This window comes from Aptenodytes forsteri, unplaced genomic scaffold (assembly GCF_000699145.1).
Source record: "Aptenodytes forsteri isolate BGI_AS27 unplaced genomic scaffold, ASM69914v1 Scaffold366, whole genome shotgun sequence".
Lineage (NCBI taxonomy): Eukaryota > Metazoa > Chordata > Aves > Sphenisciformes > Spheniscidae > Aptenodytes > Aptenodytes forsteri.
The window spans coordinates 1,993,716-2,019,225 of record NW_008794621.1 but is presented as its reverse complement, the minus strand read 5'-3'; the positions used below and the strand labels follow the sequence as shown (position 1 = coordinate 2,019,225).

At 36.6% G+C, this 25,510-nt stretch overlaps 1 protein-coding gene across 1 annotated transcript in view; it reads left to right on the top strand.

Annotated features, from left to right (window-relative positions):
• Positions 1 to 1,666: 1,666 nt before the first annotated feature.
• Positions 1,667 to 25,510, top strand: part of RAB3IP (RAB3A interacting protein) — a 26,873-nt gene continuing 3,029 nt past the window's right edge. The window contains exons 1-9 of the mRNA XM_009273216.1: positions 1,667 to 1,939; positions 2,145 to 2,406; positions 9,195 to 9,290; positions 11,859 to 11,943; positions 12,261 to 12,457; positions 17,445 to 17,573; positions 19,862 to 19,974; positions 23,510 to 23,609; positions 23,717 to 23,786. Coding sequence (XP_009271491.1) covers positions 1,689 to 1,939; positions 2,145 to 2,406; positions 9,195 to 9,290; positions 11,859 to 11,943; positions 12,261 to 12,457; positions 17,445 to 17,573; positions 19,862 to 19,974; positions 23,510 to 23,609; positions 23,717 to 23,786 — 1,303 coding nt within the window. The 5' untranslated portion in view covers positions 1,667 to 1,688. The remainder of the gene's footprint in view (positions 1,940 to 2,144; positions 2,407 to 9,194; positions 9,291 to 11,858; positions 11,944 to 12,260; positions 12,458 to 17,444; positions 17,574 to 19,861; positions 19,975 to 23,509; positions 23,610 to 23,716; positions 23,787 to 25,510) is intronic.

Genomic DNA, 25,510 nt, shown 5'->3' with positions numbered 1-25,510 from the left:
GTAATTAGAATGATTATAATAGTTAAGAAGAACTATAGGGAAAACAAACATGAATATTTTTCAAACTTAAACTAAAAAATAAGCTGTTCATCTCTGTGTTATGGTAGAAAAGCTCCAAAGCACAAAACTGTGACAGTGTTTTTCTGTGTAAATCATGTTTGTGCAACTGCTGTTGATAGTTCAAAATAAAACAAATTTCTGCATAAAACAGAAAAAACCCAAAACCAAAACACATCCCTTTTTATTCCTGTAAGGTCCTTTTTGTCCCTTAAGTCTGGGAGGTTTCTGAGAGGTGGTTGATTTTTTTTGTGGGAGCAGTTAACAGAGACAGAGACAAATTAATAACATATTCTTGCTGTCTGAACAAATGAATTTCTTCCGCATGTAACTGATAATGTGGTAAAGTAACTTGTTTAACACTGATGTATACACAGTACAATACTTGAGACGCAGAACAGTTTTGAACAGTGTTCTTTGAGTTTAAGATGACCAGATAGTATTGATGTAACTAAAACATTACTGCATATGCTAATTTGGGGATTCCTGGTGTTTTCCATGTGTTTTATGAAGCAGCTAATGAACTGGATGTACATGGAAGTAGATGGCATCATTTCTTCATGGCTGTGACCATCGTCTTTCTAGATCTTCTCTCTGCCTTGTCTTTTCAGTTGTAAGATTCAAGCAGTTTTCTCTGCAAAATGCAATGTATTATTTAATTTAGATGCTACAGTTCTTTTTTTGCATGTTAAGTACCTTTGTGAAGCCTTAATTTTCTCTCTTCTTTATTTATATAACATGGAAAATGTTTTTTGCAGTGAATAATCACTGCTAAGTAATTCATTCACAAATTTCTCCATACTACCTCCAATTTATAGTTTTGAATCATGCAAAGATTTTTGTGATCTCTGATAAACTGCTCACAAGGAGCTTTCTATTGGGGCCTGTAAGATTCACATGTTGTACTTCTTTTCTGTTGACCTTATGAAAAACATGGAATTAAAAAAAACCCCAAAACTAAAAGATACTGTCAGTTAAATTACCAATTCATAGTACACTTTTACCTGTAATGTATTTTTGGAATGATACTTATTCACAATTGTCATCATCACTTAATCATGTGATGTATTAAATACATATTATCATACTTCATGAGAAGTCTTATTGGCTAGTTCTATCATTTCGGTGAACTGTGACAAGATCAGATGTGTAATTTAACCAAAACTATGGACTGTAACTTATTTAAAGGTTCACTGATTTCTGTCTCTAGATTATTTGCTTCGTTAAGATTAAAAGTGGAAGCTTTTACGTTTTAATTTTTTTTTTCTTACTGGTTCCCGGGTCTCCCCATCTTTCATGAATGTGATACATTTGTGTTTTGATACAGGCTATATTAAAGATGACTTTGTTTTATGATATAGACCGTATTCCTGATTTCATCATCCTATTTAGATGTGGAGTCTGTTAGATCTTCTGGACTCAACAGTCCGATGCGTGAAAAAAACAGTTTTGGTGGTTGAAGTTGATGCTTTTGCAGGATTAGTCCACAGTTTCTATTATATCATGAAGTATTCTGAACATACTTGTCTGGGTGGTTTTTTAATTCAAATAGGTGTCAGAAAAATATTTCCTGTTTGCATTCTGATAACGTGATTATTTAATTCAGGGTTTCATATGATGAGGCTTTTATTATGGCCAGTGACCCCTTGGAAGGCTTTCATGAAGTGAACCTCGCTTCGCCTACTACACCAGATCTTCTTGGAGTAAATGAGCCAGGGACTCGGGAACAAACTACCTCACCCAGTGTTATCTACCGACCACATCCTTCTGTTGTGTCTTCCACACCAATCCAACCCAATGCATTAAATGTTTCTGACCTTCCCACACAACCTGTTTATTCATCTCCCAGACAGCTGAATTGTGGAGAAGCATCAGGTGTCAGGTAAGTTCTGTGTGTTTTTTTATTTAAATTGCTGATGTTTGTTGCATATAAACTGCTTGCTTTACTAAAGAGATATTAATATTACTTACAATGTTGTAATATTAAATTGTGACCATAATGGCACATTCAACACTACTACTGCCATTTCTAAAATATTTCTTCTTAATGTATTCTATAAATAAAAAATATATCGCTCTCTTTACAGCATCAATGTTACCGACGCAGTACTTTGTTCTACCTCTGGACCCCAGGGTGGGTCATTCAATCACAATAATTCCAGAAAGGAGAGCAATAACGCAGAGAGAGAGTTTTTGCAGGGTGCTACAGTAGCAGATGTTGCTGAAGGAAATGAAGATATTTTTGGGTTGAGTACAGACAGTTTATCTCACTTACGGAGCCCATCTGTACTGGAAGTAAGAGAAAAGGGCTATGAAAGATTGAAAGAAGAACTTGCAAAAGCTCAGAGGGTAAGGCTCGTTGTCTTGTCTCCTCCCACTTTTTCTCTCTTCAAAGTGGTTCTAATATTGCAGAATGATAGATGGGCCAGAAGGTGCAGTCTGAGTCTACTCATTTCTTATAGAATTGTTAGGATGTAATTATTTTATGTAAAGTTATTCTGAATGTGTGCAGTGCTAATGTCTTAGAATTATTCCTTGATAGTGTTTTTTTTCTAGTGCTGCTGCTACTTAACCATGGAAAGCTTTTGCTGCAATATCTGGTTAAACACGCTTTTGCTTCGAAATGTAGACCATTCCTTCATTCTGACATTTGAGAATAAGAGTGATTTTTCTGTCATCACACATTGTTACCATATAAGTATTTATAGATGCTGATTATATACCTCTTGAGTCTTCTTTCTCCTAGAGTATAAAAGTGTAGCATGTATCATGGAATACAGAAATGCTTTAGGACAGGGGTACTTGTGATGTTTCAAAGGGGAATGCCTGCATAGGAAAGAAGCAATAAAGATGTCGCTGGTGTTCTTCAGAGTACTGTTACACCACACTTCAAATTGAATATGGATACCTTTAAAGACATTGTGGCTCAATTCATTAATATTTGTAAAGCGCTTTGTCTTGTTTGGATGGATGGTGCTATATAAATGCAAAGCTATTATTTATCATTTTAACATCCCTCTGTGCTTAAACTTTCAAGTAGATTTTGTGCTATTTGTATCTGTGCCCTTTCCTCTCCTCTACATGACTGCATTCTTGTTTGGATTTAAGCTCATCTTATCTTGTGTTTGAACTTGTTTTCCCCTGTTTGTTGCCTCATCTTGTTGAATGTAGTCATCGTTTCTGTCATAGTTGCATTTGCCCTTGTTAATGTGAATCTTAAATATGGATTCTGACATCACTTCTTCTGTTGATTGTTTTATTGCCGAGTAGTTGCTTCCTTTGCTAATGTGTTCATTTGCTTAGCATTTGACCACTGAAAGGAAACATTAACCTGAGCTAAGTTTGAGGACCTTGCATGTGAATATATAATCCTAGCAGTTAAACTTGGGACCTTAGAAAGTAAGAACAAATTGAAGTTTAAACTTTAGAAAAGCTCTTCCAGCTCCTGACAGTATGCCAAAGTACAGGTAACATACTTGAAAACCACAACTCAGATCTGCTACTGTTACCTTGGAACTATCTGAAAATCTTATTCCAGTGTATACCACTTTGTCTCTTAAAGATTGAAATGTTTCCTATTTCACTCCAAAATTTGTTCAGGTCGTTTTTAAGGAAATGGCATTAGGGCTGCTAGGACATACTAACTGCATGTTACGTATTTTCAAACCCTTTGGGTCTTCTTAACAAAAGCCGTTCAGCACTAACTTGAGACTGTTGATGTCAAAGTTCTTGCTAATTCTCAACCCATCAGGTTGATTCTTACCAGTGTTATACTGGATGGATAACTTACTTTGTCTGCTTGTCTTCCTAAACTTGCACTGTTCTAGAATTGCTCAGTAACACAGGAGTCATAGCAGGAGTCTTTACAGGTTGTACAACAATAAACCCTATTCCTTCCGTACTTTCTTCCAGTTACTGTATGAGGACTATGGTTCGAATTTGTTGCAGCTGTGATCAGAAAGGGAACTAGAAAGGAAGTAGGAATTTTGAAGCTTAGGGATCCACTATCTCATTTTTTTTTATGTCTCTGCTTGGAGTGCAAATTTTTTCTTAATATGCTTTCAGTTTTTTATATTAGAGAATATATGTATGGCGTGTAATTGTTAGACATTTAAGTATGGTTCTTGAAGAAATTATTCAGGAAAAGAGTAAGATTTTTTTTTTTTCTCTTTTGTGTATGTTTTGTATTTCCTAAGTCTACAGACTTCACTTGTCAAAATGAACAGCATTGCTGGGAAAATTGCTAAAGAAAAAAAAAAGTCTTTCAAAAATTTGTTTCTTGACGAGAAGAAATACGCTTTCTACTTCAGTCTAGATCGGTTGCAGCACCAAATCATGTCATAAGATTGGGAGAAAGGTTGGGTAGGAGGTAACAGCAGGGCAGCATTCTATACTAATGGAGCATATAAAATTTGACATACTTATGCCTTAAAATGACCCCTTAATTAGAATGACATAGATTTTTTACTCTTGGAGACAGTTCAGGTAATTTTTGCTTATTTTTTCACTGAAGACTTAATTTCTGGTTATATTCTGTGAAATGGAGCTGAAGAGCCCTTCCTTTAGATGATCTGAACCTTTCCGCTTGTTTTGCTACCCTTTTAAAGCAGAAGCAGGAAAATTGAGGAGGTGTTAAAAGGCTTAGTGATTCAGTGCCTGGGACCTTATCTCCTCATGTCTCTCTGCATTTGCTTTTTTTCTGCCATATTTGGATTGAGCTGTGTCACCGTGGTTACTGAAGGTAGATCAACCACATGTAGATAACATCTGAGAGAATAGTGCTGATATTTTGATATATGGTATTTCTTGATGTGCAAGTTCAGTGGAGTCCTTGCAAAGGAGTACCTTTTTGTTTGCTTTTCATCTTATGTAATCAGCATGTTGCATGTATTTTGGACAGCTCGCTTGTAGTTTCTAAGCTGTGGCAGTTCATAGTCATGTTTTCCTCGAATTTTTGTGTGATTTGGCCCTGAAGTTATTTCCTCATCAGTCAGACTGTCAATATAATGATGTCATCCATGACTGCAGAGGGAAACTTAGGTTTCTGTGTTATGTTTTCTCTTGGAGTGTTGAAATTATCAGCTGTCAGTGATGGTTAGCCCCCTCCTCTGATGAGGAAAGAGCAGTCTACCAGAGATGTTGGTTGCAAATACCGTATTCGGTTTGAGAATGAATTCCATGCTTCCCACGGTCTTTGGAGTAAGATCTGTAGGCTTGTTGGTAACAAGTAAAACCACGTTCGACTTTCTGTAGTAGAAATCTGAATTACTGATATTTCCCTAGCAGAGTGAAATTGAGAGTTTTTTCCACACTGATACAGTGATTCTTGTGAAAGTATAGAATATGGTATTGTAAATTTCAACGTAGTTTAAGAACCTGATCCTCAGATCTAGGTTTTTCTTTCAAAGGCTTCAATTTCTGTATGCATTCTTCATCTCAGAAACAAACTGAGTGTTACAATTTTATCTCGTCCAGATCTTGTGTGTCGATACAGGATTTGAAGTAGATTTTTTTTTTTCCGTTGTTCTGCCTGTATCGTCAAAGAATCCAATGTAACAGAGGCTATTGCCATTATTATAGTGTTTATGCACAGGCTAACACTAGTGGTTAAATATCTTTATTTCTCCACAGTAAAACATGACATTTTAAAACTCTACATGGATTAATGAATAAATAAATTCATAATAACTCTCCAGGAATTCCAGTAGTACTCTACAGTACATTGAGCATTTTTAAATTTCTGTTGCCATTTGCTTATAAGGTAATGAACAATGAAAATGAGGATGCTCCAGAATAATATACCATCCCAGAACTCCTCTGAAGAGTATGCTTTCAAGCTGTTCTAAACCAAAATTGCACTTGAACTGTAAGGCCACTGGCTTGTGATTGTTAAAGATGGGTTGGTTCTCTGAAGATGTTTAGCAGTTCCTTGCTGTCTTTGAGTGATGAAAGTTTTCAGTTTCCACACCTCTCACTGATGCTGTTGCAGTGTATCGTAGGCATAGAAATTTTCTCAGGCAAGTAGGAGACTACATGCGAGCAAAACAGAAGCATCTTCACCCACACCATAAGATGGTAATTCAGTAGTTTGTGAAATGCTCTTATCTCTGAAAAGATATTCTGGACCTTCTTTCACATTAAACACCCTTGTAAATGTGGTTGCAATGGACTAATTTTTATGTAGCTTGTTTAACTTGGGTGCTGAGTGAAGTCAAGTCAAATAGGAATGTATTCTAATATAAATAAAAATTTTTTTTGACAACTTCAGAATTCAGCAGTATCCCATGGTTCTGATTTTAGGTGGTATCTGTAGAAAATCTTCATTCTTTTGTTGATCTTCTGCATCTAGTTCTGACTTGGTTAAATTGCTGAACTAGATACAGGATGATTTTCTTTCTAGAATTTAAAATATGAATGGTTTTGAAGCAGTAATTAGCATTCCTTATCTCACCAGTTCTTTCTAAAGACCCACCTTGTAGTCTGTTTGTGAAGATCAAAGTGAAATAAGCAATAATATGACTCTTTGATACAGGATTTTTTTTTAACTTTAAGGTTTTTTTTCCATGCAAGTTTATTTTTTTTATTACCTACTTAAGTAACTCTGTGTGTTGTGCTTTATAATAGCTCATCTTCTTCATGTCGTTACTTTTTCAGAACACTAATTTGGGAAGGGCTGCAGCATGGATGGTTAATCTAGCACACGCAGTTGTCTTTTCTGCCTCTATATTGTGTGTGACTGGGAAGTCTCCAGTAGTGCCTTTAAGACACAGGCAGTAGTAATGTTTCTAATAACTGCTAAGCTTTTTGCTTTGGGCACTCTTTATTTCTGCCCTGCTTAAAAAACCCGAGCTGTTAAACTTGCTTGCCAAAATAATGTTATATTATGCTCCTCCTGAATCATGTCATGGAAACTTGCCCAGTGTTTGACAGATCTAGCTAAGCAGCCATGCATAGTAGACTGCCTGGTGTTGTCTTCTTTTTGTTGTCATTAAGTAGCTGAACTTGTCTGCCTAAATTTTAATCTAACCCCCCCCTAATCTTTCCAGTTGCAGGCAAAACTGCATCTTACTTAAAATAGTGTATTGATAGTGGTAGCCCAAAAGTGAACCTGGAGTAGTTCTACCTTTGTTGTGAGTTTGGTAACTCTTGACCTGATTATTAATATAACATCCTTTTAAGATGTATTCATGTGTATGTAGCATTTTCCTTACAAATCAGTGAAGTAAACCAAAGGAAATGTGTTGATGTATTCTCTGCATTTATAGGAACACGTGAAACTGTAGCTTTAAGCATTTTGCATCAGAATCTTTCATTTCCTTATTAAGAACCATACTTTATGTGGGAAATATTTTAAATCAACACAAAATTAATGTATTAACTTTTGTTTCCTCTTTTTCTTTAACCTCTTCTTTTTTTCAGTATTTTTTTTCTCTTTGACTTTTTGTATTCCTTTTTCCTTCTCTTCCATCCATCTGTAGCTATTTTCCTGCCTTTTTTTGTTTTGTTTTGTTTGAAAGATAGGTCACTGTGTGCAGAATAGCAGCTAGTAAGTAAGAGTTGAGTACTATTTGAGAAATACCATCTTTGGAAAAAACCTATCATTTAAGTGGTACCTTTCAAAATAGTTAAAAGGTTGTATATGGAAAGCAAAAAATCAAAATAGCAAACAAACTAGACTAAAAATCAATCAAAATATTCAAAGTTAAAACCAAAGAAAAGAAGGGAGAAATAATGCCTTTGATACTAAATGAGTCTAGAACAGTCCTTAAACACTTGTGGAATTTAGGAGCTGAAGCCAAACAGGACCCTTCATCATAGAGGAAAATGTATTGCCAGTTTCACTGCAGAAATGGAAAGCAAGACCTAATATCAGCATGCTACAAGGCAAGATGTGGTTTCCCACATCATTGTGTACAACATTACTCAATCATGAAGACTTTGGGAGAAAAACTAACCGCCTCCCAGAAACACAAGGGAAGCTGCCATTTGGGCCTTTTTATGACTCTGTAGTGACTGGCCTCCCAGAGTTTTCTGAAGGCAGCTGTTTTCTTTACTGGTTTCTGGAGGTTTTCAAAGCAAATCATTGCTAGATTGTATTTGGAGTCTTTAACATGTCAGAGACAGGCTTGGGTCCCGCATTTCAAGAGCGATGGTGGTGTAATAGCTAGCTTGGCAGGGGGAAAAGAAGAGAAGGAAGAACTCGATGGGGGATGGGAGGGGAGTTATGGCCAGAAAAAAAATGCAGTCAGAGTAGGCTGTCTGCTGCTTTTCTTTCCCTTACTTTTTCTCTCCATTCTCTTTCTTGCAAGAGATTCCAGGGTTCGATGGTTGGGAAAGGGGAGAGGAACTCTTCTTTCAAATTCCTTGTCAAACTCTTTGTACTTGTCTGCAAATTACCCCACTTCTCCCTCAGAATTCGGACAATACAGATGAGATTGAGCACGTGTAACGCTTATACTACCAAATCTGTGTTAAAACCTTACTGTAAAAGTGGTATAGTCAGGCCACTCAAATTTTAGTGATGTAGACAAAATTTTGAATTTCATTAAGTTGCTTTGATTTATATATCTGCATAAACAAGAGCAAGGATATAATTACAGTGTGATTTTGGAATTGTATTAGTTGTAAGCAGATACGCAGGAGACTATTTATAGTGAAATATGCTTTAAGATTCTTTTAGAATTGGGGATTGTCTTGAGACAAAGCTTTTTTGAAAATTTTTTTTAGAAGGATTACTTTCTTTAAGTGTCTATTAAGAAATGGGTAAACAGAACTGGTATTCTGTCTGTCCCGATAATTAATTTGATCTATATTTTAAGTGACTTTAGTCTTCTATACTTTAAAGAAAAAAACCTTTTTTTACTTCAGAGAGTTTTGGAAATGCTGATGTCTAGGTTAGAGGTACTTTAGATTGGCCTGGTATATTGCTGTATAGCAGGAAGAATAGCTATATGTATGTGCAGCATTAATTTAATTACTTCTAGTGTTAAGATTAATATTTTGAAAGGCTTTGTTTAGCAAAGGTTTTATGTTCCTCTGATTATTTTTTTTCTTTTTCTTCCCCCCTCTGTGGTATTAGCTTTAAAAGGCCAAATTACTACTCTAAGTCAGAATAAATAACTTTCAATTTTCCATAGGAGCTGAAGTTAAAAGATGAAGAATGTGAAAGGCTTTCTAAAGTGCGAGATCAACTTGGACAGGAATTGGAAGAACTTACAGCTAGTCTGTTTGAGGTTTGTTGGAGTCTTCGATGTGATATACTTAAAGGAAGCTGAGCCAGATGTTTTATGTAGAATCAGTATATTGTATGCTGAATTTTTCTGCTATAAGCTTATAAAGGGATTTGTGTTCTGAAGACCTGGGTGTGTTGAAGTAGAGGCTTAAGAGCAAGCAGTAGACTTTTCACTTAGATGAAAGAGACCTTGTTGAGCTTGTCAATCTGCCTAGACACAAAATGAAGAAAATAAGGAAAATATATCAGAAAGCTTAAAACTATTTAGGCTTATTTTTTGGCATAACTATTTTGAGACAGCTTCTCTGTCTGACAACAAGGCTATCTAGAGAGAGCTAAATTTGGGGTTGCCATGGTGACTAAATAAAAAAGTAACGTAGTTCCAGATAAATGGAGGTAGCAAGTACATAACTTAACCATGCTTTCAGCTTTTGAATTTTGGGTCTGGCAGCATGCTACTCCCACAAACTTGAAAAGAAACATTAATACTGAGTGATGCACCAGGGTGGAACCTGGTTACCAAGTGAGAAGCCTGAACTTTAAGTGGGACCTTTTCATTTGAGAAAAAGGCAGTAGTGCCAGCAAGGATTGTGCACTTGTATTACACAGAAAAAAAATCTTAAATCCATACTTGAAGCAGGATCAGTTATCATTTTATCATAGGAATATATATAGGAATGCCTAGAGGCTAAATTGTGATACCCATAACTGTCAGAATAAATTTCATAATCCGGGGATGATTTATATGTTTACCAAATCGTAAGTATTGGTTTTCAGCATATGCATAAAGATACAACCATTAGGTATGTTTCAGAAACAGTATTTAAACCTATGATGTGGTATTGATATGAAAGTGCTATTAAAACCTTGAAAATACTGACATTCAAAAATCAAATTACAAACCGCTCTGTGGGTTGGCAATCCATTTTATTTCCTCATCCTGGTAGGGCAAAGTTATTTAAAATATTAAGCAGTTCCTGTGTGTAGAGAATAAATGGGAGGCTGGAAGGGTACTTTTTAGCATAAATACTTGTGTATGTTGCGGGGGGGGAAGGAAAATGTGGGGCAGGTGTTTTAACTGTAGAAGAATAAAAATAAAATTATCAGCGAAATTTTATATTAATGACACTTCATAACTTAGAACAATGTTATCAATTTGTTAAAGCTATGTTTGAAATACAGCGTATTAGCAATAATTGTTTGAGTTTTAATGACTTGGAACTCCCAACTGTTGTGGGCATGTCACTTGAATTTTATTTTGTGATTTGATTTCACTAAGAGGCCCTAACAAAACACACAGTGTTGAGGTTTCTTGATTTTTGCACTGGGACCTACAGCCCTTGAATTCACGTTCTATTCTGAATCCCACTAATTTCAGTGACCATATAAGTGGATATGCTGGAGCTTATATTAATGCATCCCAACGGAGGATCGAGACTTGTTTTGCACAGCTGGGTGTATATATTACATTATTACACTGTAATAGCACTGTAACATGCTTTGCTTTCAAAGGTGCATCACTAAGCAGAAACTGCATGGTCAATGTTAAATGTATTTGTACACATTGTATAAATGTGTATGTTCCCATTCCTGCATGTGTCTGTTGTTACTTAAGAGAATTTTACAAACCCATATTATACAGCCGTGTTGTATGCCAGTGGGAGCCAGATCTTTTGGTATGATGATGTATGAACTTTTTTGTTTTATTTATATAGCGTCCAGATACGTGCTAGGCGCTTTACAGATATGAGAAGGATCCTATTCCAAGTAATTTAGTCGGTGGCCCTGATCTTTCAATCTTTGTTGCCTTCAGTAAGTACTAAGTAAGAACAGTAATTTGATCACAGGCGCAAATTGCTGGATCAGAGCCTAAACAAATACATTATGCAGACAAAAGGCTTAGAGGTATGAGGTAAAAGGATGTTTAAAAAATTCCCAGTCCTTTTACACTTTCTTCTTTATTGGCTTAGCCTTGTTTCTTTACTTGGATTGGTTTTTAGTGCTTTTTCTGTTCTTAAGAAATGTTTATTAATCCATAAACTACTTTAAGCTGTTGCTTTGTCTGTTTTATTGATGGTAAGGATTTAGACTTCATAATTGTTTGACCAGTTCCTTCATGCAGGAATTTACAGTTGACTATAACTGGTTGTTCTGGCTAGAAGAAGGGAGAAGTTCTTTTGAATGTGCTACTGTGCTCATGTTGCTTTTGTTGCTACTGGTTGAGTCTTTCTCTTGGGGGTCAAGGAACTTGACTTGTCAGCCACCGAAGCGTGACTGGAGCCTGGCGTCCGTGACAGGTATTGTTCCTGCTGGAGCAGGTGGGTGGAGTTGCTGAATTTCTGAATTTGGGCTCAGGACCAAGGAGAAGAAACTTGGTGGGCCGGTGATGAATCCAAATGATAGATTTGTAGGTATTTTTTGGTATGTAACTATTTAATTTTGGATTGTTGCACAACTTACTATTCACAAGTAGTATCTGTGAAGCAAAAATATGTCCTTAGTTTTTTTTTTTTTACTGGATCTTATAAATTTGTGTGAAGCATTTACACTAGCTAAACATTTTTTATAGGAAGCACACAAAATGGTTAAAGAAGCTAATGTCAAACAAGCTGCAGCAGAAAAACAGTTAAAAGAAGCACAGGGAAAGGTGAGTTTTTCCCGGCTTGCTTGCTTTGTCTTTTCATGTGGTTGTAAATCTAAAGTGTGAATCATAAAGATGTAAATACAGCATTACCTGTATGCGTTATTAAAATATATACTAAGTTGTCTTGTGTTGCCTTGACATATTCTTAGCTAACACCTATGGGCACAGAGCTGGTGTTTCAGCATCATATCAGAAAGCTAGCAAGGTGCATAGGAAGCCAGTGTTACTACGGTATGCAATTGCATAGGCATCTGTATGTTAGTACTGTTGGAAGATGAAGTCTTGATTTGAACCAACATAACTGGAAATTTTGTTAAATGATTTAACATATTCAGGCTGAAGTAGCAGCGTTGAAAACACTAGTACTGTCTACTTCACCGACATCTCCAACTAAGGAGTTTCAGTCTACTGGAAAAAATCCTTTTAAGAAAGGCCATGCAAGAAACAAGAGTACAAGCAGTGCTATGGGTGGCAGTCATCAGGACCTTACCATGATGCAGCCAATTATAAAAGACTGTAAAGAGGTAACAGTACAAGGATTGTCCTCTTTTTGCTGATAAGTGGCTTTATTATTTTTACTCACAGTAAATCTAGTATATATTGAATCTTCATGTAATACTGACTATTTTAGAGATATTTTTCATTAATGAAAGAAGTTTTTTCTTACATAACAATAGGTGGTGATTTTTGCAAGTCTTGTTTACCTTTAAATCATTAAGGGAAAACGAGGAAAGATTTGAAATTGGAATCAATAATTTAAAGATGGGAATTAAAAAAAGAAAAAAGAAAAATACAGTGTAACTGAATGATAAGTCCTGGTGGCTTTTTACAAAGTCATCACCAAAAGTTCATAAACTTTCATAAATGTTTCATAAACTGTCATAGCAAAGAGGAAGAGTCATTTTATTGATCAATAATGAATGAAAGAGGCCAGGAAAGAGACAGAACCAGTGATTAATTAGAGAACAAGAGGAGAATTACCAGTGGAGTCCCAGAGGGGCCTGTGATTGATTTTTCTTTTTTTTTTCTTTTTATCTACTCATGTAACTGAAAATGGGGAAATAATGAGGCAACAGGTTGGTGCTTGAGTCCTTGGAATGGTAGTTGCAAAAAGTGACTGAAGAGTTAAGAAGGATCTTATGATACTGAGTGGTTCATAGAACAGCAGATGAAATTCAAAATCAATAAATGAGAAATGAGGCATCTAGGAAAAAATCCAACTCCAGCAGACATGCAGTTGTGGACTTAGAAATAGCTACATTGTTCTGGGGAAAAAAAAAGTAGTGTACTTGTGGATAATTCTCTGAAAACACCATCTCAGTGCTCAGTGGTGGTCAAAGACCCACAGAGCCTTAGAAGTTGTTAGGAAAGGAATAAATAGCAAAAGAAAAAGTATACTGCTGTATAAACATGTAGTAAATGTGTATGTCTATGCACGCAGCTATGATATCTTCATCTCAGAAAGTACATAATGAAAATATGAGGAAGTGTGACATAAATGGTCAAACCTATGGAAGTATTTCTGTGTAGAGACACACACGAGGTAGAACAAAAATCTATACAATCACAGGTGATATGGGGAAGATGAATGGTGAACAAATATTAATGATTTCTTGTAATAAGAAAACTCTGGAAGCTAAAAGGAGAATAATTTTCAGTCAGTATACAATGAAACTTTACAACTCATTGTCACGAGGTAGCAAGATTAAAAATATAAATGTGTTCAAACTGTAGTCATGCAAAGTGACAAAAGAAAAGCCTGTCAAGGTATATAGAAGATAGATATAACATTTGGCTTAGGAAGCTGCTTTAACTACAGATTGCTAGGCTGTAAAATGAAGATATGTCACTGTCTTTCCTCTCGTACTGCTCTTCAGCCAGCTCTATGACTGCTGGCCATTGTCAGAGGGGTAACAGGCTAACTGGAACTTTAATGTGATTCATGGTGGCCATTTTTATACTTTGTTTCGCCAGTCATTAAGTGCCTTTATACTATACACCTTTTTACTACAAATCTAGAAAATAAAGGCATTTTCCAGTTTCTGTTTCATACTTGGGCTTTAAAAAAAAAACAAGCTTTACATCCTGCCTGCACACTTTCAGTGGCATCCAGGATGTTTTACTTATTAAAACTGAATCCTTGTTGCTCTTCAGAAAGATGCAAACAAAAGCGGAGAGCTGGGGTGGAATCCAATGACTTCGTAAGCATCACACTGAAGTCATGACTTCAATGAAATTTTTAAGTGTCAGGCAAGAGCGGGAGAGGGGAGAAATCTGTTTTGCCTCAATTTCTTGTGGAGAGAAAGTGGTGAATGTGAAGGATGTGCTGCAGAAGGTCCGATCTGCCTGACATTTTTCTTTAGTTCAGTCTCCTTTCTCTTGGCTGCGTAAGGAGGCTGATCGAGGCTGCTCAAAACAGGTGACTGTTTCTTCCAGTGACAGCCCAGGGAATCAGTAAGAAATAACACGGATTTTCCGCCCGCTGGGACTTGAGTCTTTCTATCTCTCTTCTGAGCAGGAATATTTAATGGAGTGCAACATGGGGTGAAGAAAGCAAGACTGCATCTGCCAGGGTGGTTAGGACATTGTTTTAAGCAGGGGGGGATCTGCCTTCCCTACTGCTTTCGTTATCCAATGCTTTGTGGTTTTGTTTACTGCTTTTGTTTATTGTTGGTCTAAGGTAAATGTGTTTGCATTTCTGGGAGCTGGGTCTGAAACCCTAGTTCTGCCCCCTTCTTGCTAAATGTTCTTGCCACTGAGTTAGGTTACCCTTTGCATGTCGTTCTTCTGATTTTGAGTGACTGGGCTTCAAAAGGGGGGCTGAGAGTACCCTTGCTCAGGGATACGTAGTGGCCTTGTGGTGTGGGGAATATAGCTTTCGACCCTTATGGAGAGTCTACCACCCAGAGATGGGCATTTCGAGATGTTGGATGGAGCTGGGTGTAAATACATGTCAACTCCCAGCTTTCTTTGTAGAGTGTAGACAGAGTTAGAGTGGCTGGCTGTCTACCCTAAATTGCAGTGGAGCCAGAAAGGTGCCAACATCCCAGAGAAATACTTCCTAGCGTGTGGGAGTAACCTCTAGGATAATAGACATGTCTAATTTAGGTATTTAACAGGATTTAGGCAAGCTGAATAGCTGCCTGGATCTTAGGCAGGCAGGTAGCATCCACTCAGCGTAAATGCTGATAAATGCATCCGTGTTGAAAGAGCTGAAATGTTTCTCTGATGTTGTATTTTACTGTAAAATGAAAGCATTAAAAATTTAACTAGAATTATTATTACAATTGGCTGTATATTTAATTGCAGGTAATCAAAACGTTGATCTAGTGAAAGCGCAAATAAAGGCAGGGAAGAAATACACATGTAGCACACAGTGTAGATTGGGAAGGAACAGCATCAAGCTATATTCACTGAGCTTTTTTCAAGACAGCTTCTTTATAAATTGCAGGTTTGGGTGAAATTGACTTAAATCTAGAAAATAACCGAGTTAATAAGAAATGCATCTTAGTTTTTAGAATCATATAGTACAAATCAAAAATGGCCTTTTTTCTGCTGCTGTCTCTTGATTGTATTCGTTTTAAAGCCAGACCTGAGATGGGTTTTAAGGTATGGGAAATGCACCTTTAGGGAGTAAGTTACACCTATTGAATTTCATTTGTACGATGAGGTTGGTGGCTTAGCAACCAGAACATTTATGGACTAGCTTAATTAAGATGGTTGTTCCTGGTTGTACCTGAGTGTAAGGCAAGTAGCTCTAATGGAAAACAAATTTGCCAGCTTAATTTTTGTAGGTTCCTTTTCAAGAACCTCCCCCCCCCCCAAATGACAAAAGAACTCCCCAAAATATATATATATTTAAAAGAATGGCGAAGTGCTGGGAGCTCAGAGAAGGGGTAATGCATGGGAAAAGAACAAGACTGAAAGAGGTTGGTTCAAAGCAGTGTACTGATCTTTTTAACAGGATTAAAAATTAATTACTTTAATTTTTAGCATACACTGTTTTCCACTTTCATTATCTCATCTATATTATTTGTTTTTAATATTACAAAATTTTAAAATCACATCCTGGCTTATCTTTGGCCTGCAGCGTACGTTCTTTCCTATAGCGCTAGGTTTGGGTTTTAGGAGTATAGGTCTGCTATAGTACAAGAAAGGGATTTAACAACCAGTCAGAGGGGAAAGATGCTGAAGTCTGTGTCAGCAGAATGTCAAAACCAGTCTGAGGATGGTGTTGCATCTGAGGAGCAGGATGGTGTTGCATATCCCACTGGGGACTGGCATTAGTCTTTTGACATCTGAGGAGCAGGATGGTGTTGCATATCTCACTGGGGACTGGCATTAGTCTTTTGCGTTGGATTAGGAGTATGCGTCAGAAGCACTCATCCTCACTCTGCTTGGTTAATGTCTTGGAGCAGTGTTGGTGCCTGTGAACAGGATCCTTCTTAAACCAGAAGATGTGCTCTGGGAGTACCTCAGCGTAGTGTTGGTGCCTGTGAACAGGATCCTTCTCAAGTAACCCTAAACCAGAAGATGCGCTCTGGGAGTACCTCAGCGCGCTCCAGCTGTTAGTGGGTAGCCAGCCCATGGGACAGGGTGTCCCATAATGTGAACATGGATTTTAATAGCGACCTAGTACCAGTCTCCTGAATGCCAGACTGGACAGGTGCCTTCCCACTGCTAAACTGATCTCAACATGGAGATGACAAAACAAGGTGGTTTCAAAGCAGATAAAACCATCTCTTCCTAACACAGATCATGCTTACTCCTAGCACGATTTAATGGGTTGTTTTAGTATTTCTCCATTGACTGGAGGAGCTGTGGGGGAGCAGGCTCATAAATCATGCCCAGTGAATATCCTTGCTTTCCTGTTGTAGCATGGTGTAGGAGAGAGTTTGGGCATGAAGATGAAAAATGAAGAATAAGAGTATAGTTTTAATTGATTTGTATATTGAATTCCTGTTTTCCTGTGTTAGTATACTTAGTCTGTTAAATGTCTGTTTTCTTTTAGCGTTCGGATAGCAGTGTGTTATATTCAGATGCAGGGTGAACATATAAGATGTCCAGGATTGCAGTTGTTTTCTTTAGATTTCTCTGCTTTTCTTTAACGCACAGAAATGGAGATGGACTAAAATACTGTAATGAAGATGCATCAAGAAGAAAATTATTTTTTGGCTTTTTTCTGTTAAACAATCAGTTAAGTTTTTCAAAGCTATCCTGGAAGCTTAGGAAATGGGGGAGAGGTAATTAGCTTGTCCCTGGTGGTGTGGTGACCGGTGAATGCATTACCTCTGTGTCTTGAAAATGGTATGTTTTGATTTGCTTATATTTGCAGTCTTAGGAAAGTGGATTTAAGAAGGTGTTCATAGCTAGGGCATGATCGCGTCCTTTCACAGTGCAATGGAAAGCATTTAGTTTTAATGCTCGTTATTTCCCTGTGGATATTCGCAAATGATAGATGCTACTGTGATAACTGCAGTACTAAAATATGTGAATCTTTGTGTGTTCTAGGCTGACCTATCTTTGTACAATGAATTCAGATCTTGGAAGGATGAGCCTACTATGGACAGAACGTGTCCTTTCTTGGATAAAATTTATCGGGAAGATATTTTTCCATGTTTAACCTTCTCAAAAAGTGAGGTAATGGAAATAGTCTAAATGTGGTCACTGATGCTTTTCCCTTAAATATGTTACGTGAAGCCAATAGACTGTGTTAAAAATGTTTTCATATGAAGTTTAACCATTTTTGTTTCATTAGAGTGTGACAGTTTACAGTGAAGTGCTGAAGTTTAGTCTGGAGTATTGAAATGATCGTTTTTTTCTTCACTATTTCATTTATGCTATTCCAGATATGGCCTTTTTAGGTCTACTCCTTCAGATGTTACTCCTATCTGGCAGAATCTGATGTTTGTAGGAATGGATGGTGGGTTTTTTCCTAATATTTCAAAGATACTGTTTTGTAGAAATAGTGTCCTGTCACTGTCTCTTGTTTATGCAGGGGGCAGTAGAGACCAATGTATTTAATTTTGTGGACTAGTTTTCTCTCATATCAGTCGGAGCAGGCTGCAAGCACAGTCTGGGCGTTTTCTTGAAGAGAGGTTTGAGTTACAGAATTAGACTTTGGGATTTGATACGATTCAACAGGGGCAGTTTGGGAATGTGGTTTTAGATGAAATGAATTATGAGACTTTTTTCTCCTGGTGTTATGCCCTCACGCTCTCCCATACAGAGGAAAGACTGGAGTTTTACCCATCCTGGGAATAACGTGGAACTGATTCCAGCTCCAACTCTTTACTTAGTTTTTGTTCTTAAGCAGCATTTACAGGCTGTAGTTGTGGTATCAGTCTCTAGGGGGAAGGGACCATATTCTTAGATCTTTATTGAAATAAGAATAACAAATTTTAAAGCCCTCAGACTTGATATTTTTGTTCCCCAATAAAATTAAACACCTTACATGGAAAATGCTGTATTTACTTCATAATGTTTATCTGTTGTTTTCATGTGGTGTTATGTTCTTTTCCCGTGCTTTTCATCTACTGTTACTTGCTGGCCATAAGCATGCACGATCTTTTAGTTAATTGTATACCAGTTCATTATGGTTGGTGTACAGCATCATATGAACCTCTCCCACTAAAAAGTTTACTTGGTTACTATGGGAATTAAATTGCTTCTGCAGTATGTGTAAGTAGGACATCCCGCTGTCTTTCCCAGCAAATTCATTTTGTTTTTTTTCTGCTTCAGTGGTGATATAATTACTGTAGATTTGTATTTCCTCTTAAGGAAAGAATGAGGCTTCTAGCACTTGTCAGTTAAATCAGTTGTTGTTTCCAGATGCTGTGCATAGTGACCGACTTCTGTTTTCACTTGAATATCGATAAACTAACATGCAGTTAAACCAAACAAACTACACGTATTGTGTTTTAGAATAATTGGAAATGCAGTTATCTGAATGGTTGAAGTATTACATTAACTCTCAATAGCTTCTTGTTTATGTGTAGTGTTTTGCTTTTGGGAGATGGCAGAGAAAGTATTTCATGTGAACTACTTTAATAGTAACATTCTGTCTTTAAAATATTCCAAGTACAATAGGAAAATATCATTATTACTCTGGAAGGAAACTTGGTACAGAATTATTTCACTAATAACATAAATTGCACCTTTTTTAAAATCAAGTAATGGCTATTACTTGTCCATACTTAAACAGTAGTCTTGGGCAAGTGTTGAGTCCAATCAAGCAAAATGAGCATATTTCTAGTGTCTTATGATTGTGTGCTGATAAAGAATTAACATAAAAAGCCTGAGCAAAGTTGCACTTTGTTTCATGAAGTTGATGTTTTAACTAGACTAGTGTTTGAAAGTTGCAACTGGCTTTTCTATATATTATGTTGGCTTTTCTATATATTGTTCAGTCTTACTTGTTTGAACACCTTTCTAAAGCTATTTTTGGCTGAAAAACAGTGACATAATATTTACTTGTTTTTTGCAAGATAAGGAAACATGCCGCATTATTTTGCGTTTCCATAGAACACAATAAAATTAGAGCAATTTTTTTAAATGAACAAAGTTTGTGCCGTATCCAGTCTCTGACAAGAACACTGCATGTACAAATGTATGTGCTACTTGGGCTTATGAGGAATGACTGAAAATACAGTTAGCATTTTAAACATGCTTGACTACATTCCTGGCTGTAAAGGTAGTTATCTTGCCTCAGGGAGAGCAGGGTTATTTGGAGGGCAGAATTTAAACAGCAGCCTGGAAGTGGGACCTCTTGCTCACAATGAAAGCAAAATCTCATATGTAATTGAATTTGTTTGGTGAGTTGATTTTTTTCGGTGTTCCTAACTTCACAGAAGAAGAAATATGTCACTGCTTTGAGGCAATGGATAACGCAGAGCTGTTTTTAACTGCTTTCTAAATTTCTCTTGCAGTTGGCCTCAGCTGTTCTGGAAGCTGTTGAAAACAACACTCTGAGCATTGAACCTGTTGGCTTGCAACCTGTTCGATTTGTGAAAGCTTCTGCAGTTGAATGTGGGGGACCAAAGTATGTTAAGCTAACAGACAGAGGGGAAATCTTGACTCATTTGAGAGAACTTTTGGGTTGAGAAAACTCCTATCAACTGCTCACCTCAGTCAAATTTGTGTATCTTAAACTTTATTTCCTAAAATCTAAGACTTCAAGATTGCTGTTAGAAAATTTTATGGGGAAAGTAAGCAACTAATAAATTAAACTTTAAAAAAGACTAATATAGAACAAACCTTTAAGACAAATTCCCTTTTTGGGAGAGCTGTTTGCTTCACTTATGGTGCATTGACTGCAAAAGTAACATTGACTTCTTTGGAGAAGACCATCCTAATACTTAAAACAGATGCTTTTGAACTAGGGGCTATCACCTGGAAAGTATCATGAAAGAAATAAGTATTGAAGTAGTACAGGCTGAATATCAGACATCTGGAGTACTTGTGGCATAAGAAATTTAGGACATACATAGCACACTGACAAAGGTAGCTGAAGGATTTGAGAGGAGATATATAGAGTAAATCGTCTGAATTTGAGCAGGAGCAATGTAATGAAGCAGGAATGAAGGTGAAGGTGAGTTTGAACCTAAAGCAGGAGGTATACTTGAATGACAGGAAGGTTATTCTAGAAATTTTGGAATGGTCCTAGAGGAATCTGAAGCAAGACTTGTTGTCAGGTACTGATACAGACATTATAGTTAGGTGGGAGGGACTTGCCTGAGGCACTGGGGCTTTGATGGATGTGGAGGAGAAGGAAGGGATTTGTAGTGTGCTTTAGTGTATGTCAGGGTTAAGCAAGCAAGGTCAATGTTAATCTGGAGCCTTCCAAATCCTGAGAAGGCCTTGACTTTTCTGTTGGAGATCTTTTGGACAAGTTGACAATTCTCTCTGTAATACTTGTTTTGACAGAGCTCAATTATCTGATAGAAAACTTGCATCAAAACTTTTTCATCTGGCTCTTAAGTGTTTTGTTTTTTTTTTTCTTTCTCATCGCTATTGGTTTTTAGTTCTTTTTTTTTTCCTCTGGTTTTGAGTGGAAGAGAAAATACATTTAACATATTTCAAAATTTTTTACTTTCTCTTTAAAAAAGCTGTATAAAGTGAAAATTGTGGTTTATGACTTAGTATTTGATCCTTTCTAGCCTACAAAATTCAGGCATTGATATATTCTTCAGCTCACTCCTGTCACCAGAAGACATGCTCTTTGAGCTGTAACAGCGCCTCATCAGAAGGGCCCACCACCAATAAGGGAGCTACTCAAGGGGTGGTGATTTCAAGTCCAAGATACACCACTGTGAGCTGTGTTCCATGAATGCAATAGAGAATCTGGACAGCCAGAAGCTACTGAAACAAGTCACATGTCATTAAAGAGCAATTGGCAAATTGATTTAAAATCATTGTGGTTCAAGCAACTTTCCTACGTCTTAATGTGATGAAATATTTACTCAAAAACAGGAGACTCAATTGCATCATTCAGAAGTTTCATGAGACTTTAACCTATTTTGTCTAGTGTAAGATAAATGTTTAATTAGAATTTATGTAATCCTTAAATAGTTGGCTAGGTATAGATTAATGTTTTGAGATGACTGCATAAATCGTAATTTAGTTACTTCAGATGTATCAAAAGGCCAGGTGTACTCCTTTCTCCCTTTTCCCGCTGTCATGTAGCGACCAAAAACTTTTGTGGTATTGCATGTAGATAAGTAATAGGTAAGGAATATGGAGTATTTAAGTGTAACTTGACAGCAAACATGTTTTGCCTTATATATGATTACTGGCACTGAATGGGAAACAGGTGTTCCAGTTTTCACTGAATTGGAGTAGAGTAGCAGTTTCATATTTATTATTTTTATATGGTGCAAGGCACTATTTTTATTGAAACCATGTTCTTAAATAGGTAACAAAATATAGACAAACTGTAAATAAATAATAATGAAAATCAGTAATGATTTTAAAGGAATTATTTTATTGTACAATTGCCTGGGGAATAGGGGAATAGATGCATAAAATAGCAGGTAATAGCCCAGCAGCAAAATAAGGAGCGGAGGGCAGAGAGCTGTGGCAATAGGGAAGAAAGGTTCTTGACATACAGAAGTTATTGAATAGTGCCTGTGATGGTGTGTAGTAAGGGCTGCCTTAACGAAAACAGCTGGGTTTCCCCATGGGATTTGAATCATTGTCCCCATGGGGAACAAAGTGTAAAGCTGCATGTGTGCCATACAGTGCAGAACTGAGTCAGTAGTAGTAACTGTCATGCCAGCATTTAACCTGGTGTGATGGAAGATAACATATAGAAAGTAATTCTATAGCCAGAAGGAAAAAAGGGCTTTATTTTCCTAGCATTGGAAGTCTGTCTGTCTTCTTACAAAAGCTTGACTGAAATTGCCATCAGCTTGCTTCAGCTACTGTAGGATTTCTTGGATCAATGAACTGCTGTCAGTCCTCATAAATTGCTATGGAAAATCATATACACTCTTCAATTTTTCTCCTGTCTCAGATGGTTCTGTGGACCAGCTGCAGGCTATTTAAAAAGGCCTCTGAGCCACTGTTTAGAACCACAGAAGCTTAGTAATTTTTGTTTCACTTTTGAAAGGCTGCTTGTTCTTAGACTCCCTAATTTTGTGAGGTAGAAATGGAAGGGAGAAGAGCCAGCAGCTTTTAAAATCAGTGAAACAGTGGATGCCATGACAACCCAGTTCAGCTGAGATGCTGCAATATAGAAATTTCAAATAAATCAAATTCCCGTTTTATTTACACTTATTAAGATTGTATTAATAGTAGTTCCTTCAAGAGATTCAAACCTTCTTTTTCTAAAGAATATTGGAGGAAACTTAAAAAAATTCTTTCCCTTTTCCTGAATTGTTTTTTGGGAAGAATTTGTGGTGACTACTGACCTTTCCTTGTTCCTCAATATGACATACTTGCAATACACCAGAAGTAGTAAATTTGATTATTTTACCATCACTTTTTATAATGGTAATGGAAAGAATTATTGCCAGAATGCCTATTTTCCTTTGTCTCAAATTATTTTATACTCCGAAAATAAAATATGATTTCAATTTGGGCGTAAATGCAAAGCTGGCCTTAGAACGCATCTGAGAGAGGCTTCAGAGGGTTGACTGCTATTCTGTAGGGCTGATTTTTTTTTTATGATGAAATGCAACATCAAGCAGAATTTTTTTAAAATCTGTTTAAATGTTGGCATCAACTGATAATTTAAACAATGTTTATTTCACATATGAAGAGTTAAAGAAGTTCCACTGTTCCACAGTTGTCAAGCCAGCTTGAATTAGTGAATATGGAAGTACATGACCAGAGCTGAAGAAAGTTTTAAAAATCCAAAATGCATCACGATGCACTGGTATTGAAACAAAATTAGTCCTTGTGGAACTAAAATAACTGACAACATAATGTAATAATTGCAGCTTGTGAAATGAAGGCAGAGACTTGGGTATCTGTGCCAATATGAAGCAATTACATTAACGCCTTAAACACATGCAGGTGTTTAGACATTAATGTCAGATCTGTTTATTAAATCATGCAAACTTTATATTTTGTAGGAAATGTGCTCTCAGTGGACAAAGTAAGTCATGCAAGCATAGAATCAAATTAGGAGATTCAAGCAGTTATTACTACATTTCTCCTTTCTGTCGTTACAGGGTAAGTAGATTTACTGTGATTTCATTCTGAGTAGTGGTTGGTTAGTTATTTTTCCATACCGTTATACAAAATGATATTAACCACCATTATTTTTTATGTGGGTTCAGATCACTTCTGTGTGTAACTTCTTTACGTATATTCGATATATCCAGCAAGGACTGTTGAAGCAGCAAGATGGTGAGTAGGAAATTGTATTTGGCATATATAAATAGAAATTTACATAGTGCATGTGCCTAAAACTTGCTATCTGTGCACAACAGCAGTGACCTGACATTACAGGAAAGCTATCTGTTGGTAGTCATTGTTGTAATTATGAGAATTTGGTGATATCCCACCCTCCAATAAAGTTTTTTTTTTTTAAGAACAACAAATTAAAAAGCAGTGATTTTTAGTCCATCTAAAACCCCCTTATGTTACTCAGTAAGAAATGTTACGAAAAATTCTGTAACGATGAGTTAGTCACAGTTTTTCTGCACAGCATTCAAAAATCAAGGCTCTTTCACAGAATATGGACATATTTTAGACCAAAAAAACTCCAGTTTGGTTTCATCTGGGCCATTTTTTTCTTCTTTCACTTGGTGTTTTCGTGCGCCTTCTCTTTTCATGCATTGAGAATTCAGACAGCCCTTCTTGTCAGACTATCTTTCAGGGAGACCTGGCAAGGATGACAATATTTTGGGTTAAATTGTAAAAAAATAAACAGGAAACCATACCGTAATCCTTCATCTGAGTGCAGCTGAGAAATGAGGTCTCGGTCATTGCTGTGGCATAGCAAAGTCTCTTGATTAGGGCTCTGGTTATAAATGTATCTGACAATGTAAGGCTTGATTACCCCCCACGCCAAAAGGGAAATGTGATTTTACTGCCATTGCTTCAGGCTGGGTTTTTCTTTTCCCCCCAGAGTTACCCGGTCGCTTTGTTCCTGTCAGAATAGCCTACCCAACAACTGGCTATTTAAACTCTGCGCAGTAATTTGGAAATTTGCTTAACTGTGCTATTCAGTTTCAGTATGTCCATATAAAAGAGGATGGTTATGAAAATGTACACACTGTACACCTAGTTACTTGTGGAACTTAAAAATATATTGCGTGTTGGAGTTGTAGTTACTGGTCTTCATTTGCAAGACTATTTTACCTGTTTATCACTATAAAATAAAATTATGATCATTTGATTGTGTTTAAGCTGTACACAATTGATTTAATTGTATTTCCTGTCCAGGTCAAAGAATATTGCCCAACAGCCCTCAGTCCAAGTTTTTTTTGAAACAGACCATATCCCTTGGGCTCCTGGATTTGCTAAGCACAGATAGTGGAAAAAGTGTCATTAGCCCTGTGTCAATAGTTTAATTAAAAAAATTACTTTCACTTCTAAAATTTAATTTTTTTCAGTTCAGTTGCATTTTTGAAAGTAGAGTAAAACAGCATTGTAATGTTTATGGATGTTTGTGCTTTTCATTCTTCGAGTCTGTGTGGATGGGCTTCATCCAGAATTTGGCTAGAGTTAGCCCCACTTTGATCTACCTCACCTATAGTCATCTCTTCTGATGTTTCCCAATTTCAAGACCTCAGTATTTTAGCTACACCCAAATCTTTTGTTTCTATTTCTAACCTGAAGTACTCCTAAAGTGATAGAGAGACTGTTCCTTACAAAAAATAATGCTGTTAACTTTCCTTGTCAAAGGGAATTATTTTCATGGAATTCACCAGAAATTCACCTATTTCGTATATTAAATTATGTTCAATAAAACCTGCAGATGGTGGTAATTTTTATGGATGTACTAGCATTGCAGAAGATCTTGAAAATGTGTTATTTAAGTTTTAATTTGGTTTATAGTTAAAAGACTTTTACTTTGAGTGTTGTGGTTTAACCCGGCAGGCAGCTAAACACCACACAGCCGTTCA